This window comes from Pongo pygmaeus, chromosome 23 (assembly GCF_028885625.2).
Source record: "Pongo pygmaeus isolate AG05252 chromosome 23, NHGRI_mPonPyg2-v2.0_pri, whole genome shotgun sequence".
Classification (NCBI taxonomy): domain Eukaryota; kingdom Metazoa; phylum Chordata; class Mammalia; order Primates; family Hominidae; genus Pongo; species Pongo pygmaeus.
Genome location: NC_085931.1, coordinates 61,922,039 through 61,943,214, shown reverse-complemented (window position 1 = coordinate 61,943,214; position 21,176 = coordinate 61,922,039). Strand labels below are relative to the sequence as shown.

The 21,176-nt window shown below is 45.7% G+C and overlaps 1 protein-coding gene across 1 annotated transcript; it reads right to left on the bottom strand.

Annotated features, from left to right (window-relative positions):
• Positions 1 to 13,418: 13,418 nt before the first annotated feature.
• ACR (acrosin) lies at positions 13,419 to 19,671 on the bottom strand. The gene is made up of 5 exons (XM_054469646.2): positions 19,545 to 19,671; positions 18,327 to 18,530; positions 17,824 to 18,107; positions 14,653 to 14,798; positions 13,419 to 14,206 (listed from the first exon to the last, which is right to left on the bottom strand). The coding sequence occupies exons 1-5, from the start codon at positions 19,619 to 19,621 to the stop codon at positions 13,688 to 13,690; spliced, it is 1,230 nt and encodes a 409-aa protein (XP_054325621.2). The 5' UTR covers positions 19,622 to 19,671; the 3' UTR covers positions 13,419 to 13,687.
• Positions 19,672 to 21,176: the final 1,505 nt, after the last annotated feature.

Sequence of the window (21,176 nt, the reverse complement as noted above, 5' to 3'; positions counted from 1 at the left end):
TTAGATAATAAAATATCCTCAGCCTAATAAATGGTATTTGTGAAAAACCCACAGGTAACATCACACTTAATGGCAACAGACTGAAGCTTTTCATGCTTAAGCTCAGGAACAAGAATGTCCACTCTCACCACTTCCATTCAGCATTGTACTGTGAAATAAGGCAAGAAAAACAAGGGCTTTCAGATAGAAAAACATAAATAAATAAGGTTGGGCGTGGTGGCTCACACCTGTAACCCCAGCACTTTGGGAGGCCGAGTTGGGTGGTTCACCTGAGGTCAGGAGTTCGAGACCAGCCTGGCCAACATGGTGAAACCCCATCTCTACTAAAAATACAAAAATTAGCCAGGTGTGCTGGCACATGCCTGTAGTCCCAGCTACTCGTGAGACTGAGGTAGGAGAATCACTTGAACCTGGGAGGCAGAAGTTTCAGTGAGCCAAGATTGTGCCACTGCACTCCAGCCTGGAACACAGAGCGAGACTCCATCTCAAAAATAAAGAAAGAAAGAAATAACACTGTCTTTATTCACAGAAGACTTGATTGACTATGTTGAAATCCAGTGGCAGCTACAAACAGAGCACCAGAATTAATAAATGAACTTGGCATGGTTTCAAGATACATGGTAACCACACAAAAATCAATTGTATTTCTGTATACTGGCAGTCAACAATTGAGTATCAGAATATGAAATATTTAGAAATAATTCTGACAAAATATGTGAAAAACCTGCACACTCAAAATTACAAAACATTGCTGAGAGAATTTGAAGCAGCCCTAAATAAATGAATAGACACACTGAGTTCATGATTCAGAAGACACAGTACCCTAAATAAATGAATAGACACACTGAATTCATGATTCAGAGGATGCAGTATTGTTAGGGTGTCATGTCTTCCCAAATTGATCTGCAAATTCAACATAATCACAATGAAAACATCAGCAGATTCTTTTAAGTTAATTCTTTCAAGTTAATTCTTTCAATTGGCAAGCAAAAATTGTATATATTTATGATATACAACATGATGTTTTGATATATGTATACATTGTGGAATGGCTAGATCAAGCTGTTTAACATTATCTCATTTAATTATCATTTCATTTTCTTTATAGTAAGAACACTTAAAATCCACTCCCTTGGCAATTTTTATGTGTACAATATATTGTTATTAACTATAGGAACCATGATGTGTAATACATGTCTTGAACTTACTACTCCTGAATAACTAAAATTTTGTGTCCTTTGACCAAAGTCTCCCCAATCTTCCCACCCCCCAGCCTCTGGAAACCACCATTTTACTCTGTTTCTATGACTTAGACTTTACTACACTCCACATATAAGTGACATCATGCAGCATGTATCTTTCTGTATCTGGCTTATTTCACTTAATGTCCTCCAGTTCATCCATATTTTCACAAATAATAAAATCTCCTTTTTGATGGCTATGTAGTATTCCACTGTGTATATATATCACATTTTCTTGATCCATTCATCTTGTTGATGGATGCTTAGGTTGATGCCATATCTTGGCTATTGTTAGCAGTGCTGCAATGAACATGGGAATGCAAATATTTCTTTAACATACTGATTTCATGTTAAAATCTATATTCCTTTAGATGTATACCCAGTAATGGGATTGCTGAATCTCAGCAGAATTTTTTTTTTTTTTTTTGAGACAGAATCTCGCTCTGTTGTCCAGTCTGGAGTGCAGCAGCACAATCTTGGCTCACTGCAAGCTCTGCCTCCCGGGTTCACGCCATTCTCCTGCCTCAGCCTCCTGAGTAGCTGTGATTGCAGGCGTGCACCATCATGCCCAGCTAATTTTTGTATTTTTAGTAGAGACGCGGTTTCACCTTGTTAGCCAGGATGGTCTCAATCGCCTGACCTCATGATCCGCCTGCCTTGGCCTCCCAAAGTGCTGGGATTACAGGCGTGAGCCACTGAGCCCGGCCAGAATTTTTATTGTAGAAATCAACAGACCGATGCTAAAATTCATATGGAAATACAAAGGACCTAAACTTGTCAAAACAGCTTTAAGAAAACACAAAAGTTGGAAGATGTATACTACCTGATTTCCAGACTTATTATAAACCCATTTGCAGTAAGATGGTATGGTATTGGTGTCAAGATAAACAAATACATGAAAGAAACAAGACAGCTCAAAAGCAGAGCCAGACATATATGAACGACTGATTTTCTTCAGAGGTACAAAGGCATTTCAATGGAAAAAGGAGAATCTTTTCAACATATAGTGCTGCAGCAATTGGACATCATATACCAAAGAATTTTCAGCCGGGCACAATGGCTCATGCCTATAATCCCCAGCACTCTGGGAGGCAGATCACCTGAGGTCAGGATTTCAAGACCAGCCTAGCCAACATGGTGAAACCGCATCTCTACTAAAAATACAAAAAAATTAGCCAGGCGTGGTGGTGAGTGCCTGTAATCACAGCTACTCGGGTGGTTGAGGCAGGAGAATCACTTGAACCCGGGAGGCAGAGGTTGCAGTGAGCTGAGATCGTGCCACTGCACTCCAGCCTGGGCAACAAGAGTGAAACTCTGTCTCAGAAAAAAAAAAAAAAAAAAATTCAATCCAAGTTCATACCAAATACAAAAATTAACTCAAAATGGGTCATAAACCTAAGTGAAAAGCCTAAAATTCTAACATTTCTAGAATAAAACATAAAAGAACATTTTTGTGACCTTGGGTTAAGCAAAAATCTCTTAGATCATACACCAAAAGCATGATCCATGATTTCAAGATACAGGATAACCACACAAAAATCAATTGTATTTCTGTATACTAGCAATCAACAATTATCAGAATATGAAATACTTATAAATAATTCTGACAAAATATGTGAAAAACCTGCACACTCAAAACTATAAAACATTGCTGAGAGAACTGAGGAAGTCCTAAATAAATGAATAGATATACCAAATAATATATAACAATAAAGAATAAAGTGATTAGTTGTACTCCCTCAAAGTTTAAAACTGCTGAGCTCCAAAAGACACCGTTTAGAGAATTAAAAAGCAAGCTCTGACTTGGAGAAGACATTTACAATGCATACAACTGACAAAGAACTTACATTCAGCATGTAAAAAGAACTCCCAAAACTCTATAAAAAGATGACAACAGAAGTTTTTAAATAGGCAAAAGATTTGAACAGACGCTTCCCCAAAGAAGATATATTGATGACAATGAGCACACGAAATATGCTTAACATCACCAGTCATTAAGCAAATGCAAATTAAAACCACAATGAAATATTATCACACACCTATCTAAATGACTAAAATTAAAAAGACTGACCATGGGGGTGGAGCCAAGATGGCCCAATAGGAACAGCTCCGGTCTACAGCTCCCAGCTGAGCGACGCAGAAGACGGGTGATTTCTGCATTTCCATCTGAGGGTTCATCTCACTAGGGAGTGCCAGACAGTGGGTGCAGGTCAGTGGGTGCAGCGCACCGTGCGCGAGCCGAAGCAGGGCGAGGCATTGCCTCACTCGGGAAGCGCAAGGGGTCAGGGAGTTCCCTTTCCTAGTCAAAGAAAGGGGTGACAGACGGCACCTGGAAAATCGGGTCACTCCCACCCTAATACTGCGCTTTTCCAACGGGCTTAAAAAATGGCACACCAGGAGATTATATCCCACACCTGGCTCGGAGGGTCCTACGCCCACGGAGTCTCGCTGATTGCTAGCACAGCAGTCTGAGATCAAACTGCAAGGCGGCAGCGAGGCTGCGGGAGGGGCGCCTGCCATTGCCCACGCTTGATTAGGTAAGCAAAACAGCCGGGAAGCTCGAACTGGGTGGAGCCCACCACAGCTCAAGGAAGCCTGCCTGCCTCTGTAGGCTCCGCCTCTGGGGGCAGGGCACAGAGAAACAAAAAGACAGCAGTAACCTCTGCAGACTTAAATGTCCCTGTCTGACAGCTTTGAAGAGAGTAGTGGTTCTCCTAGCACGCAGCTGGAGATCTGAAAACGGGCAGACTGCCTCCTCAAGTGGGTGCTTGACCCCCGAGCAGCCTAACTGGGAGGCACCCCCCAGTAGGGGCAGACTGACACCTCACACGGCCAGGTACTCCTCTGAGACAAAACTTCCCCAGGAACAATCAGGCAGCAGCATTTGCGGTTCACCAAGATCCACTGTTCTACAGCCACCGCTGTTCTGCAGCCACCGCTGTTGATACCCAGGCAAACAGGGTCTGGAGTGGACCTCTAGCAAACTCCAACAGACCTGCAGCTGAGGGTCCTGTCTGTTAGAAGGAAAACTAACAAACAGAAAGGACATCCACACCAAAAACCCTTCTCTACATCACCATCATCAAAGACCAAAAGTAGATAAAACCACAAAGATGGGGAAAAAACAGAGCAGAAAAACTGGAAACTCTAAAAAGCAGAGCGCCTCTCCTCCTCCAAAGGAACGTAGCTCCTCACCAGCAACGGAACAAAGCTGGACGGAGAATGACTTTGACGAGCTGAGAGAAGAAGGCTTCAGACGATCAAACTACTCCAAGCTACAGGAGGAAATTCAAACCAATGGCAAAGAAGTTAAAAACTGTGAAAAAAAATTAGACAAATGGATAACTAGAATATCCAATGCAGAGAAGTCCTTAAAGGAGCTGATGGAGCTGAAAGCCAAGGCTTGAGAACTACGTGAAGAGTGCAGAAGCCTCAGGAGCCGATGCGATCAACTGGAAGAAAGGGTATCAGTGATGGAAGACGAAATGAATGAAATGAAGCGAGAAGGGAAGTTTAGAGAAAAAAGAATAAAAAGAAACAAACAAACCCTCCAAGAAATATGGGACTATGTGAAAAGACCAAATCTACATCTGATTGGTGTACCAGAAAGTGACGGGGAAAATGGAACCAAGTTGGAAAACACTCTGCAGGATATTAGCCAGGAGAACTTCCCCAATCTAGCAACGCAGGCCAACATTCAGATTCAGGAAATGCAGAGAACACCACAAAGATACTCCTCGAGAAGAGCAACTCCAAGACACATAATTGTCAGATTCACCAAAGTTGAAATGAAGGAAAAAATGTTAAGGGCAGCCAGAGAGAAAGGTCGGGTTACCCATAAAGGGAAGCCCATCAGACTAACAGCTGATCTCTCCGCAGAAACTCTACAAGCCAGAAGAGAGTGGGGGCCAATATTCAACATTCTTAAAGAAAAGAATTTTCAACCCAGAATTTCATATCCAGCCAAACTAAGCTTCATAAGTGAAGGAGAAATAAAATACTTTACAGACGAGCAAATGCTGAGAGATTTTGTCACCACCAGGCCTGCCCTAAAAGAGCTCCTGAAGGAAGCACTAAACATGGAAAGGAACAACCGGTACCAGCCACTGCAAAAACATGCCAAAATGTAAAGACCATCAAGGCTAGGAAGAAACTGCCCCAACTAACAAGCAAAATAACCAGCTAACATCATAATGACAGGACCAAATACACACATAACAATATTAACTTTAAATGTAAATGGGCTGAATGCTCCAATTAAAAGACACAGACTGGCAAATTGGATAGAGTCAAGAACCATCAGTGTGCTATATTCAGGAAACCCATCTCACATGCAGAGACACACATAGGCTCAAAATAAAGGGATGGAGGAAGATCTACCAAGCAAATGGAAAACAAAAAAAGGCAGGGGTTGCAATCCTAGTCTCTGATAAAACAGACTTTAAACCAACAAAGATCAAAAGAGACAAAGAAGGCCCATTACATAATGGTAAAGGGATCAATTCAACAAGAAGAGCTAACTATCGTAACTATATATGCATCCAATACAGGAGCACCCATAAAGCAAGTCCTTAGTGACCTACAAAGAGACTTAGACTCCCACACAATAATAATGGGAGACTTTAACAACCCACTGTCAACATTAGACAGATCAACGAGACAGAAAGTTAACAAGGATACCCAGGAATTGAACTCAGCTCTGCACCAAGCGGACCTAATAGACATCTACAGAACTCTCCACCCCAAATCAACAGAATATATATTTTTTTCAGCACCACACCACACCTGTGCCAAAATTGACCACATAGTTGGAAGTAAAGCACTCCTCAGCAAATGTAAGAGAACAGAAATTATAACAAACTGTCTCTCAGAGCACAGTGCAATCAAACTAGAACTCAGGACTAAGAAACTCACTCAAAACCGCTCAACTACATGGAAACTGAACAACCTGCTCCTGAATGACTACTGGGTACATAACGAAATGAAGGCAGAAATAAAGATGTTCTTTGAAACCAATGAGAACAAAGATACAACATACCAGAATCTCTGGGACACATTCAAAGCAGTGTATAGAGGGAAATTTATAGCACTAAATGGCCACAAGAGAAAGCAGGAAAGATCCAAAATTGACACCCTAACGTCACACTTAAAAGAACTAGAAAAGCAAGAGCAAACACATTCAAAAGCTAGCAGAAGGCAAGAAATAACTAAAATCAGAGCAGAACTGAAGGAAATACAGACACAAAAAACCCTTCAAAAAATTAATGAATCCAGGAGCTGGTTTTTTGAAAAGATCAACAAAATCGATAGACCACTAACAAGACTAATAAAGAAGAAAAGAGAGAAGAATCAAATAGACGCAATAAAAAATGATAAAGGGGATATCACCACCGATCCCACAGAAATACAAACTACCATCAGAGAATACTACAAACACCTCTACACAAATAAACTAGAAAATCTAGAAGAAATGGATAAATTCCTCGACACATACACCCTCCCAAGACTAAACCAGGAAGAAGTTGAATCTCTGAATAGACCAATAACAGGAGCTGAAATTGTGGCAATAATCAATAGCTTACCAACCAAAAAAAGTCCAGGACCAGATGGATTCACAGCCGAATTCTACCAGAGGTACAAGGAGGAGCTGGTACCCTTCCTTCTGATACTATTCCAATCAATAGAAAAAGAAGGAATCCTCCCTAACTCATTTTATGAGGCCAGCATCATCCTGATACCAAAGCCTGGCAGAGACACAACCAAAAAAGAGAATTTTAGACCAATATCCTTGATGAACATTGATGCAAAAATCCTGAATAAAATACTGGCAAACTGAATCCAGCAGCACATCAAAAAGCTTATCCACCATGATCAAGTGGGCTTCATCCCTGGGGTGCAAGGCTGGTTCAACATACACAAATCAATACATGTAATCCAGTATATAAACAGAACCAAAGACAAAAACCACATGATTATCTCAATAGATGCACAAAAGGCCTTTGACAAAATTCAACAATGCTTTATGCTAAAAACTCTCAATAAATTAGATATTGATGGGACGTATCTCAAAATAATAAGAGCTATCTATGACAAACCCACAGCCAATATCATACTGAATGGGCAAAAACTGGAAGCATTCCCTTTGAAAACGGACACAAGACAGGGATGCCCTCTCTCACCACTCCTATTCAACATAGTGTTGGAAGTTCTGGCCAGGGCAATTAGGCAGGAGAAGGAAATAAAGGGTATTCAATTAGGAAAAGAGGAAGTCATATTGTCCCTGTTGGCAGATGACATGATTGTATATCTAGAAAACTCCAAAATCTCCTTAAGCTGATAAGCAACTTCAGCAGTCTCAGGATACAAAATCAATGTACAAAAATCACAAGCATTCTTATACACCAATAACAGACAAACAGTGAGCCAAATCATGAGTGAACTCCCATTCACAATTGCTTCAAAGAGAATAAAATACCTAGGAATCCAACTTACAAGGGATGTGAAGAACCTCTTCAAGGAGAACTACAAACCACTGCTCAATGAAATAAAAGAGGATACAAACAAATGGAAGAACATTCCATGCTCATGGGTAGGAAGAATCAATATTGTGAAAATGGCCATACTGCCCAAGGTAATTTATAGATTCAATGCCATCCCCATCAAGCTACCAATGACTTTCTTCACAGAATTGGAAAAAACTACTTTAAAGTTCACATCGAACCAAAAAAGAGTATGCATCGCCAAGTCAATCCTAAGCCAAAAGAACAACGCCGGAGGCATCATGCTGCCTGACTTCAAACTATACTACAAGCCTACAGTAACCAAAACAGCATGGTACTGGTACCAAAACAGAGATATAGATCAATGGAACAGAACAGAGCCCTCAGAAATAATGCCGCTTATCTACAACCATCTGATCTTTGACAAACCTGACAAAAACAAGCAATGGGGAAAGGATTCCCTATTTAATAAATGGTGCTGGGAAACCTGGCTAGCCATATGTAGAAAGCTGAAACTGGATCCCTTCCTTACACCTTATACAAAAATTAATTCAAGATGGATTAAAGACTTACATGTTAGACCTAAAACCATAAAAACCCTAGAAGAAAACCTAGGCAATACTATTCAGGACATAGGCATGGGCAAGGACTTCATGTCTAAAACACCAAAAGCAATGGCAACAAAAGCCAAAATTGACAAATGGGATCTAATTAAACTAAAGAGCTTCTGCACAGCAAAAGAAACTACCATCAGAGTGAACAGGCAACCTACAAAATGGGAGAAAATTTTTGCAACCTAATCATCTGACAAGGGGCTAATATCCAGAATCTACAATGAACTCAAACAAATTTACAAGAAAAAAACAAACAACCCCATCAAAAAGTGGGCAAAGGATATGAACAGACACTTCTCAAAAGAAGACATTTATACAGCCAAAAAACACATGAAAAAATGCTCATCATCACTGGCCATCAGAGAAATGCAAATCAAAATCACAATGAGATACCATCTCACACCAGTTAGAATGGCGATCATTAAAAAGTCAGGAAACAACAGGTGCTGGAGAGGATGTGGAGAAATAGGAACACTTTTACACTGTTGGTGGGACTGTAAACTAGTTCAACCATTGTGGAAGTCAGTGTGGCGATTCCTCAGGGATCCAGAACTAGAAATACCATTTGACCCAGCCATCCCATTACTGGGTATATACACAAAGGATCATAAATCATGCTGCTATAAAGACATATGCACATGTATGTTTATTGCAGCACTATTCACAACAGCAAAGACTTGGAACCAACCCAAATGTCCAATAACGATAGACTGGAGTAAGAAAATGTGGCACATATACACCATGGAATACTATGCAGCCATAAAAAATGAAGAGTTCATGTCCTTTGTAGGGACATGGATGAAACTGGAAACCATCATTCTCAGCAAACTATCGCAAGGACAAAAAACCAAACACCGCATGTTCTCACTCATAGGTGGGAACTGAACAATGAGAACACATGGACACAGGAAGGGGAACATCACACTCCGGGGACTGTTGTGGGATAGGGGGAGCGGGGAGGGATAGCATTAGGAGATATACCTAATGCTAAATGACGAGTTAATGGGTGCAGCACACCAACATGGCACATGTATACATATGTAACAAACCTGCACATTGTGCACATGTACCCTAAAACTTAAAGTATAATAATAATAAAATTAAATTAAAAAAAGACTGACCATACCAAATCTTGTCAAGGATGTGGAAGAGTCGGAACTCATACACTGCTAGTGGGACTGTGAAATGTTGCAATCACTTTGAAAAAACACTCGATGTTTTTTAAAAAGTGCTTTTTAACATACACCTACCAGCCATTCCTCACATACATGGTTAGCCAAGAGATATGAACATGTGTGCCCATACAAATCCTTGTATTTGAGTGCACATGGCTGCTTCATTTGGAACAGCCCAGCCTGGAAACAACCCAATGTCCATCAACAGGTAGACAGGAAAACAAACTGTGGTATAGCCGTGTGATGACATACTCAGCAACGGAAAGAGATAAATCACTGATACACAAAATGAATCTCAGAATGATTATGCTGAGCGAAAGAAGATTGATTTTAAAAAGGGCTTGCTATAGAGTTTCATTTATATAAAATTATGAGAAAAGCAAATTGATAGTGAGACAAAGCAGACTAGACATTGCCTGGGGCGGGAGAGGGGACAGGCTGGAGGGATTGCAAAGTGCCACAAGGAAACTTTAGGGAGTGACGGACGTGTTCACTCTCTGGGTTGTGGTGATTGCTTCGGGGATGCATTTGTATGTCAAAACTTACACCTACCATATGATCCAGCCATTCCACCCCTAAGTATTTACCCGAGAGACATGAAAGCACACGCCCATGCAAAAACCCATGTATAGTGTCCAGAATTAGATCACTGATGATTCTTTACCAAGAATAGAGTTTCTGGAGTAAACTCCATTAAGCTAACTTCTGTTTCTTGGTCAGTTTTCTATGTATTAAAGATGAACCATTTTCATTTTTTCACATTTCCATTGTAAATTTGCTAAGATTGGATTCACTAGAATGTTTTCCCTTGCAAATATTGTAAGATTTCATATATTGATGAGAGGCACAACGAGGACCTCTGCCTCTGTGTCAATATTGTGCATGATCCCTGCCGTGCCCACTGTTCTGGCATCAAGAGTCTTGCCCTGTACAGTTTAGCCACTGTCAAACCATTTTCTTTTATTGTTCCTATCACTAAGCTTCATTATGAATTCAGTTTTTACAAATACTTTTCATTTGCTTAGCCGTCCCATGAGAAAACAGTGAGCACATCCCTCAGATATCTAAGTGTGCACACCCCTCGGATGTCTAGGTGGGCACACCCCTCGGATGTCTAGGTGGGCACATCCCTCAGATGTGTAGGTGGGCACACCCCTTGAATGTCTAGGTCCCTGGAGTTTTGGTTTCTCACACAGCTGGTCATTTTTCCGTTTCTCCTGTCACTAAGAGCAGGAGACACCTGCTTCATGATCTGAAAGTTTAACCTTTTCAGGGTTAAACTATCCATAGGAACATGAAGGCAGATCAAAGAGCATCAATTTTAAAAATGAAAATTGGAACATCTATTACATTGGTAAAGATAGACACATTTGATAAGAACAGTGTTGCCTCAGATGTAGGGAAATGGGCACTCTCATGCATGGAAGTCTAAACATTCCTTCCTAGGAAAGAACTGTGGCACTTCGTCTTATAAGTATCCCTATTGTGGAAGATCAATTTAGAGACATAAGATGTCTCTAACATAGAAATATCTCTATATTTGCTAAATGGAAAAGCAAGTCATAGAGTAGTATGAATGGTGAAAGATCAGGAGACTATGTGATATGTCACCATATTAATGTGCATGTGAAGTTTCCAGGAATCACGGCTTGAATTCTCCACCCAGTCTATGGCCTCTCATAGAGTGTTCCTTGAGAGTAGGCCCTGTCTCTCCAAGGAGACCCAGATGTCAGCTATAGATGATAGGCCCAGGGTAAGATTTTCTCCATCACTGGGGAGAGAAGAAACTAAGGACAAGGAGCATTTATGGGGAGAGAGAACCAAGAAAATCAACTCTGGATCCCAGAAAGCCCAGAAGAGAAGCAGTGAAGTCTCTAGGGTAGAAAAAAGCTGCTGCTACTGTAGCTCCACCCCAACTTGTCCAAAACCCCTTCGTGACCACAGCACACCTTGCCCCATACTTCTACGTGCTAGCCCACCTGGCTCTGTGTCTGGCTCAGGATCATTGAGGGTGAATCCCAAGCTGCCGCTGTTACGGCTTCTGTATGGGGCCTTGCATTTTGTATGCTTAGTATTTAGAGAATGTCAAGTGTCTGGCACCAGGGTACAAAGGGAGGTTAAGAAACTGGCTTTAGGAGACAGAGCCTAAAAGTCAACAAAATGAATTACCAACTCCAACTTCAGCAGCACCAGCTCTTAGCCAAGGCAGATAGAATGTTTTAAGTGTGATCAACTGTTACTATCCTACAGAGCTATGGGCCATTCGACTCGATACACAAGCCCTCCTACGTGGCCAAAGCATTTCAGGGTCATAAGAGGAAAATGGCAGGCACCAAAGTGCCCCTGCAGATAAGCATAAGATTATGCACCAGCAGTCACCACCAGCTGGCCCATGAATGACAGCCCACATTCATGGGCGTTTCTGGTGTGTCAAGCCCTGCTTTAATGCTCCGCATCTGTCCTTATTTCATAGTCACACAGCCCTCTGGCACATCTTCCCCAGAGCACAGAGCTTATGAGGGGTGGAGCAGGGTATTTGCTTGAACCCAAGTAGACCAATACATTTTGAAGATGAAGATTCACAGCTGCTCCATCAGTCCAGGTTCCAGCTCCAGCAGGAAAATGACTGGTCCTTTGAGCTTTCTCAGCCAGGGTTCCTCCCACCTGCCATGGCACCTTCTCTCTGCCACCTGTCTTGGTGACCGGGGCATGGGACCACCTTGTGCTTGACTCACACAAGCAGCTAGGTGGACACACATATGAGTAAAAGCTTGTTGCAACGACTACTCAGCCAGATGCCAAGGTTTTCTCTCTTTCTGAGACCTGCCATCTTCAGTCTCACAAGGGGTTAAACCAGCAGTCAAGTTTTGCATTTTTACTCCCTGATCAGAGTGGGCAGTTGGCCTGAACCTATCAGGATTTCCTTTTTTTTTTTTGAGATGGAGTCTCACTCTGTCACCAAGGCTGGAGGGCAGTGGCGTGATCTCGACTTACTGCAACCTCTGCCTCCCAGGTTCAAGCAATTCTCCTGCCTCAGCCTCCCAAGTAGCTGGGATTACAGGCACCGCCACCTCACCTGGCTAATTTTTCTGTGTTTTTAGTAGAGATGGAGTTTCACCATATTGGTCAGGCTGGAGGATTTCTTCCCCAGGATTTTGCAAATAGATGTGAACAGTTCCAGGTGACAGCTGCCCCCAGCATGGGGCAGGGTGGGGCAGGTACTCTATGCAGACCAGGGTCATGCCTTGCCTGGGTTCCTAACCATTCTTGGTGTCTGCTTCTGGCCTTTCCTATTGGTACTGTCTGACATCTTTGCATCCTTATCACTTAAATGGCTCTAACTGGTTTCTGTTCCTTGCAATGGAAGGTCTTAAAATAAATAACCCCAAATCCTAAGGAAGCCATTCAAAGCTCACTCAGGGGCATCCAAAAAGTATTCCCCATTGCAATTCCTGGAAAGCTCTAGCAAAGAATACATTTTTTAATTTGCTCAAATCCAGGAACTAATAAGATTTAACTACAGGCAAGTAATGGACAGGCTTGTTGGTGTCCAGTTGACACCAACAAGCCACAAGCAAAATTGTGTTTGGTAGTAGACACTTGTTTTGGTGGCCTAGCGGTCTCCTTAGCCTTTGTGTTCTGGGGAGTTCAACCTTCATGCAGAATCTTCTCTGTGGGTGTCAATACCACCAGCCTCCTGACAGAAGACTTGGACCCACACCCCCTCTTTCCCAGTCAGCTCACTCACAGCTGCTGCTTTGGGGGTCCACCCCCTTTGACTCGCACATGCAGAGATGGCTCTTTTATTTTCACCATTTGTCGTTTTCCCTAAGTGTGAAATAAAGACCATCCCTGGTCTACAGCCCCAGGTCACCTTATTCCAGCATTAAAAATCAAGATTTTAAAAAACACGATTGGCACTAATATACAAGCAATTCCGCCTTATTGTAGGGTGAAAGAGAGAGGGTAGATTTTATAGTGTAAATTTGGGTTGGGAGGGGGGATAGGAAGAAGTCCAGAAAGCATCTCTTGATGTATATGCATGTATACATACAGATATGTGTGTGTGTATATATATATATGCTTATTTATTTATTTCATCTTTCCTTTTTCTCAGGAGTGAAGGGCTCACTGGGTCTGTTGAGAACCAGGTCAGATCAGGAGGTCAAGGTCAGTTCTGGGAGCTCTGTGGTCTCCATGTCATAATAGTTCTTTCCGTCGGAATAGGTCTTCCCCTTCAAGACCTCTATGAGCTGCTGTAGGCGCTTGGCAAAAGAAAGTCCTTGGGGAAGTGTTGTGGTAGATGAGGGTGGGGGTAGGGGTGGGGGTGGGGGTGGGGGTGGGGGTGGGGGCGGGGGTGGAGGTGGGGGTCGGGGCTGGGCAAGTGGTCGAGGGGGCGGTTGGAAATACCAAGGAAGGTGAGCAGAGATAGGGTGGGAGAAGGGGGGTTGAATCGGGGGCGGTCGAGTGGTGGGAGGTGGAGGGGTGGCCGGTTGAATCATATGCAGAGCATTAGAACCAATCTTGGAGGCGATCCAGTTCAGATAGGGCCAGGTGGCCGTGTAGATTCCGGGGCGCTTGGCACGGGCACAGCCTACCCCCCAGCTTGTGATTCCCACGACCACATAGGCGCTTTCCTTGCTGTCTTTGCACATGAGAGGCCCGCCGCTGTCCCCCTGCCCAGAAGGACACAGAGGTCACTATCTGCCTGAGCCACTCTTCCCCTGCCCAGAGTGGTCAGAAGGCTCTGGGAGGACAATTTCCACAGTCACATGGTCTCCTGCTGCCGTAAACACAAGTGGTTGTGGTAAAGTTTGTGGGGGTATCAGGGGCTTCATTTGGGATGTGAGGAGGGTGTGAATTGTCAGGGCTTTCCTTGCAGTGAGATAAGCAAGCCCACGTGTCCACAGGGGCACATGGCAGGGGCAGCCAGTGGCTGTCACCTCTCATCCCCACTGTGACTGTAGGTGCTAGAAAAGGGACCAGGGAAGCAGTCACTAGAGAAGGGCCCTGGGCAGAGCAGTGGAGATAGTGGAGCTTGGGGATCCAAAAGGAGGATGTTCTCAGGGGCTGGGAGAGTCCTGGAGGGACCCAGGGGCCCAGAAGCCAGAAGGAAGGTTACCTGGCAGGTGTCGATCTTGCCTACAGGATAGCCCGCGCACATATTGGTTGGCTGAACGCGCCCATTGTACCACTGGGTCGAGTTACACAAGTCCAGGTCGATGAGATCCACACGTGCCTCCATCAGCATAGATGATGGCCTGGGGGCTACAGTCAGACCACTCAGTGGTCAGTGATCATGGGAGACACGGACAAAAGCCCTGCCTCCTTGCCCCACCGAACCCCATCCTCTGTGATGCTCCAGTTAAACCTAAGACCCATCCAGTCGATGCCCCGAACTCTCCTTATACACCAGAAAGAGCAGACGAGAGGTGGTGGGAGGAGGTGGGGAAATGTTATCCAAATCAAGGCCAGAGGAGAGAGGAAGAGAGGAAGGAAGGGTGGAGGCCCATGGACAGGTGGATGGAGGGTGGGTGTGCATATTAACGATGGATTATGGAGGTTAGTTGCAGTATTACCAACAGTGAGAGTTTTGTACATGGACTACCCTTGGGGTAAGGGTGACATTGAAACAACAATGACAACAATCCTGGCTTATTAGCCATTAAGACGACTTTTTTTTTTTTTTTTTTGAGATGGAGTCTTGCTCTGCCGCCCAGGCTGGAGTGCAGTGGTGCCATCTCAGCTCACTGCAAGCTCCGCCTCCCAGGTTCATGCCATTCTCCTGCCTCAGCCTCCGGAGTAGCTGATACTACAGGCGCCTGCCACCATGCCCGGCTAATTTTCTGTATTTTTAGTAGAAATGAGGTTTCACCGTGTTAGCCAGGATGGTCTCGATCTCATGACCTTGTGATCCACCCACCTTGGCCTCCCAAAGTGCTGGGATTACAGGTGTGAGCCACCGTGCCCAGCCAAGATGACTTTTTAAATCTATGGCAGAGCCCATAGTCTTGAAAGCCATAGGTTTTATTGTGAAGAGCTAGGTGTCCTGAAACAGAAAAGGGTTTTCTAAATCCCAACACCTTGGCGGGTTTTTTTTGAGATGAAGTTTTTCTCTTGTTACCCAGGCTGGAATGCAGTGGTGCGATCTTGGCTCACTGCAACCTTTACCTCCCGGGTTCAAGTGATTCTCCTGCCTCAGCCTCCCGAGTAGCTGGGACGACAGGCATCCACCACCACACCCTGCTAATGTTTTATATTTTTAGTAGAGATTGGGTTTCACCATGTTGGCCAGGCTGGTCTCAAACTCCTGACCTCAGGTGATCCACCCCCCTCGGCCTCCCAAAGTACTGGGTAAATTACAGGAATGAGCAACTGCACCCAGCCGACACCTGGGCTTTAAATAACAAATGCTTAAAAGTCTGCAGGGACTCAAAACCCAATGGGAAAGAAGCAATACCCAAGGGTATCCCTTCCAGCCCCAAAGCAGATGAGTTGAAGGAGGTGGTAAAACACGGAAGGTTTGAAGGGATCACAGGAGTTGGAGCCTGGGGGTTTCTTTAAGACTTGGCCTTATGGGTACAGGATGTGTTTGCAAAAATGAAAAACAAAAACACCCCAAACAGAAAGAGAGCGATCCTATTAGGTTTATGGGAATTCCAGAACAAAAAAGGTTTTGCATGGCATCCAAGATGTAGCTAGGAGACTACAATCCTTCTGAGTAATAGAATAGGACAGCAGCGGTTGGCAGTGGGGACCCTGAGATCAGCCTCCCAGGAACATAGGGACCCCCAAGAGCTGTGGACATCATCAGACAGAGCATGGCAGGCTAGGCGGCTGGATAGAGGCCAGGGCAGAGCCATGGGTATCGGCAGCTGGAATAGAGGCTGTCACTCCAGGCCAGAAAGGGATGGCCACGTGTCAAGTGAGGCCAGTGAGAACAAGGACAGCTGGGATGAAACTCCCTTCCCTGAGGGACAGGAGAGGTGACAAACCTGTCAGAAACTTAGACCGCCCCCTCAGAGAAGGAAATAAGAGTTAAAGGAAGAATCCTCAAATTATTGATTTTTTGTTGTTGTTACCCAAAAAAGGCTGCGTTTTAAACTCATATGACTGAATTGCCTTGAATTAAGAAGCCTCATTATCCATTATCAAGAAAAAAAGAGATTGAGAGCTAAGTTAATTTCAGTCACATCTTCACAGCTCTACTGTGACTGGATAAGGAGGCACCACTTACGGAAAGCTGGAAGTATAGGTCACACGCAGAGATCAAGTCCTACTGGGTCTTGTCCTGCTGGCAAAACCTTGCTGCTCACTGCTGCCATTTAATGGGGTCACCTGTTGCTTCTGGGATAAACGGTATCTCTAGTGGTCCTAGTATGTAGGGAGAGGCGTCTGGGCCTCTCTGACCATGGAGTCGGTAATGACAATTTGTTCTAGGTCACAGCTGGGGCCCTCCATGAGCCTGGTCTGGTACGGAAGTAATTCCCCCTACTCTTCTAGAACTCATCTGGTGTCAAGTGTGTTCGGTAGTGTTGGATGGGCAAGAGATCTTCTGGGAGCCAGGGGACAGGGGAGAGAGACAGCTTGGTTATGGACGGAGCTCTAGAGTGGCAGCTACACCCGTCTTGAATGGAGAGGTACCTGCCGAACACTCCAGGAAGCCTGAAATACAGGGATGCCTATGACCCACAGAAAGCCACACCAACCACCTGTCCCCTTCCCAGTCTACAGAGCAAATGTCAAGTAACTCGGATGGAGAGGGTAGATTTGGTGCCATGACTGTACCAGAGGTGGCTGCTGATGGTGACAAAGACAGCCTGGAAGCAGGAAGGCTGGGCCCTGGAATCACAGGTGTTGGGAAATGGTCAGCTTGGAGACCATCTGATCCAGCCCTTCCATTTACACATGAGGAAACCGAGGCCCAGAGAGTGGAAGGCACTGTCATACAGCCACATAAGCTTATCTGGAGCTCTTCTCCAAAGGCTGTTTCAGGGTTGCTCCTTGTTTCCAGGATCCAGCAGCTTGGGCCCCGGGTGCCAAATACAGACACAGCCTCAACCCCATTCTAAGCAATGCTGCAGCTCTCCCTGCACCTGCCATCAGCCCTCCCGTAGACAGCCAGACATGTCACCCATCATGTGACCTGGCACAGGGGACTGTGGAAGGCAACAGTGATGGCTCTACGTATAGCGCCGTGAGGAGGATGAAAGTTGCTTGGCTGGGTGTCAACACGTGACCACCAGGAGAACGGCCAGCAGCGTCCCCCCCTTGGAGGCGCTCCCATACTCACCTTTCTCTTCTATATATCCCCAGCCAGCCACCCAGCAGCTCTGGGAGCCTCTGGGGAGGCCTGCCTTAAAGTGGGGCAGGCAGCCCAGCCCAATGAAGCTCCCACACGAAATGGGAGGGGTGATCTTCACGAGGGCAATGTCATCTCCCTCTGTCGCAGAGTTGTATTTTTCATGAATGATGATTTTCTCCACATATCTCTCTTGCACAGGCGCCTTTACTGGTTTATTGTTCCCATACGTAATTTCCTTTGCTCCGAAAACCAGTCTCCAGTCATGCACTTTACTGTGGGCACAAAGGTAAGCCAGGTCACAACTGGCTGGAGAAAAGCCTGGTGACAGCAACCCTCAGGGCCTTCCCCTAGCAAAGGTCTGGACCAGCCCCCGGAGTCTCGCAGCCACTTGACCCAGAGCCCCAGGGAGACGCTGCACGGCGTCCCTGGGGAACGCCCCTCTCTGAGAAGAGCCGTTCTGAAGACCTCCCTCAGTGCATCCCTACACGTACTTTTTGCCAACGAAGCAGTGAGCAGCAGTGAGCACCCATCGTGAATTCAGCAAGCTGCCTCCACATGCGTGGTACCTGTGGCTGTTGTACGTGAAGATCTGGAGGCTGACCATCCAGGGCCAGGCCCCATGCTGTGCAGCCTTCCCGCCGACGATGCGGACACCACCTTGTGGGTTCTGCCTGAACCGTAACCCACAGGGGCCACTGGGGAGAGACCAGGGCACAGTTCAAACCTAGCATGAGCACAGCCTGTCCTTGTAACTCCACAACTGAGGGGAGGCAGGGTCACGGGGTTCGGAAAAGTGGGGAAGAGCTTCCGGGTTCTGGGAAAGCAGGGGCAGCCTGGGCTATGTAGGAAGCTGCAAGCTCTAGGAAATGGTTCTGGGGCCACGACTTCTCACGTCTTGTGGGTGCAGTCACAGATGGAGAAAGAGGAGGCCACGGGAAGCCAGGTCAGGCTGTATGGGCCCTGAGGGATGGCCTGTCCCTGGGCAGAACAGGAGGGTAGATAGAGGTGGGGGTGCGGGGCCTGGGGACAGAGGGGTGTAATGGCCTGAGGTCTTTATAACCAATCTTGGGTGGGAGACTCAAGGAAGAGTCAGGTGATGAAGGGGGTCGTTGACAGTGATGGGAGGAGGGTTAGCAGCCAGGGGCAGATACTGTGGCCCACAGGTGTAGGGGGCACACTGAGAGCAGTGGAGGTCTAGAGGTGGAGGCTCTGGGAACTGTGTCACAGGTGGGAGGCCACATATAGCTTGGGAGGTGTTGGTGTTTCGGGATACCTTGGAGTGAGAGAGTCTACTGGGGGATAGGGGTGCAAGCGGTGTGAAGCGATGATATCCTGGGGCTGTTGGGGGCAACCACGGGTTAGGACATCTCAGCTGTCTGGAGGGGGATAAGGGCTCCCAAAATCAGGACTTCATGTCTTCAAGGCAGTGGGGTCGGTCCCTGGGGGAGTGGGAGAGGCACAAGGAGCCTGAGGTGCTGAGGGGTCCATCTCTGGAGGAAGCCACGAAAGCTGAGGGTCTGGGGGCTCCAGGCTGCTGATTCTGGGAGCAGGGGCATCCAGGTTAGGGATGTGGGTCACAGGAGCTGTGAGACCCAGGGACTGCTAAGGCCCAAGCCCAGCCTCCTTTTCCCTAACCCTGAACAGAGGGAGTCGGGGTAGGACGTGCCCCTCAGAAGATCCTTCCCCCACCAAGGAGCCCCGACACTTACTCACACGTGGCGTTATCTTTAGCAACTACGGACACCGCCAAGACCAGCAGAATGGCAGTTGGTAGCATCTCGACCATACTCCTGGCGCTGCCTGGCCTGCAAGCCTAGTGACCTCACAAAGCTCTGTGGCTGCCTGGCCAATCAGCAGGGGTGACCCCCACCCCACCCCCAGCAGTCAGGCCAGGTAAGGGCCCTTCGCCTTAACTGGTTTTTGCTGAAGAGACTTCCTGACTTCCTGCATAGGCTCACCCACCACCAGGATGATGGGGGACTCCTGTGCAGCCCCACTCCCTCTGTCCAAGGCCAGGATCTCCATTCCCAGTAATTCTTGCGAGGTCCCCACATCACCCAAGGCTCTGGCTTTGTGCAGGTTCGGAGTCTGCCTCTCATACATGCTGTAACCGCTGCAGACTCACAGACTGAGGAGCGGCTCAGCCCTGCAGTGATGAGAAGGTGCAACACGTTTGTGGATCAGAGGAGTCGGGGTCAGCAGATTAACTGATCCTTAATTGTTGTTGGGGAAGTTTTCTTTTCCTCTTCCAAGTGCATGCTATCAACACACTTTTCCAAGAGTCATTTTGAATTTCCCTAATTTACAACTGCAAAGCCCACCTTCCTGTCCATTGCTGAATATCATAAGGTCTCCTGTTATCCTGAATGTCTCCAGATCGCCTTTCTGTGACTGAGGTGGAGCAAGGTGTTTTCTCCTATACTTGAATGTCAAGAATTTTCATACAGCTACCTGAACATCATGAAGCATCATTTTTCCCATCTGATTGTCAGGAACTAGCATCTCACCTACCAGAGTGTGACAAATGCTTATTGTAAACACCTGAATGTTAAAACATTTCCCATCGCCTGCAAATGTCAGGAGGTCACACTCTTACCTGCATGAGGGCAGCCTTACCTCTTCTACCTGAATGTAAGATCTCAACCAGCCTGAGGGTCAATAGGTTGCACATCATCTAAGTGGGTGTCAGAAGGTCCCATGCCTCCAACCTGAGTGTCAAGACATCTCATCTCCTATTCCTGAGTGTTGAGTTTTCAGATTATCAGATGATCTTGATTTATCTATTTTCTCTAACTGAATGTCATACTTATGACATCCTCAAATCAATGTTCAATAAGTCTCATATATCTTACCTAGTATCAGGGAGTGATCACCTCCTTCTTTGAAAGCAACAACAACTCTGTTTTTCCACTTCAATGCCAGAGGTCCTCATTGCCTCCACCTACACGTTAAGAATTCTCATCTCCACCACCCAAGTGTCACCCTGTCACATTTTCTTCACCTGAAAATCAAGAGGTCTTACATCTTCTAGCTGAATGTCAAGAGGTTGTATTTTACCTATACGAATATTCTGAAGTCTCCACCGGTATACTGGAGTGCTGGGAGATCTCATTGCCCCCATCTGGGTGCCAGGGCATGTCCTACCCTCTACTTGAATATAGTCTCATATCCCTGTCTAAATGGCATGGAGCTTTCATCTCCTCTGCCAGAGTATCATGAGATCTCCTCCATTCTGGGTGTCCAAAGTTCTCATCTCAACCCCCTGAGGTCTGGAGGTATTCTCACCTCTTCCTGGTTGTCTGGAGGTCTCATCTTCCTTACCTGAGAGTCATGAAACCTCC

Coding starts and splice junctions, on each gene's coding strand:
- ACR (XM_054469646.2), bottom strand. CDS start 19,621: ATGGTCGAGATGCTACCAACTGCCATTCTGCTGGTCTTGGCGGTGTCC. Junction 14,799..17,823: donor GGGATATATAGAAGAGAAAG/GTGAGTATGGGA, acceptor GTCTGACTGTAG/CCCCCAGGCCATCATCTATG. Junction 14,207..14,652: donor GCAAGATCGACACCTGCCAG/GTAACCTTCCTT, acceptor CCTTCTGGGCAG/GGGGACAGCGGCGGGCCTCT.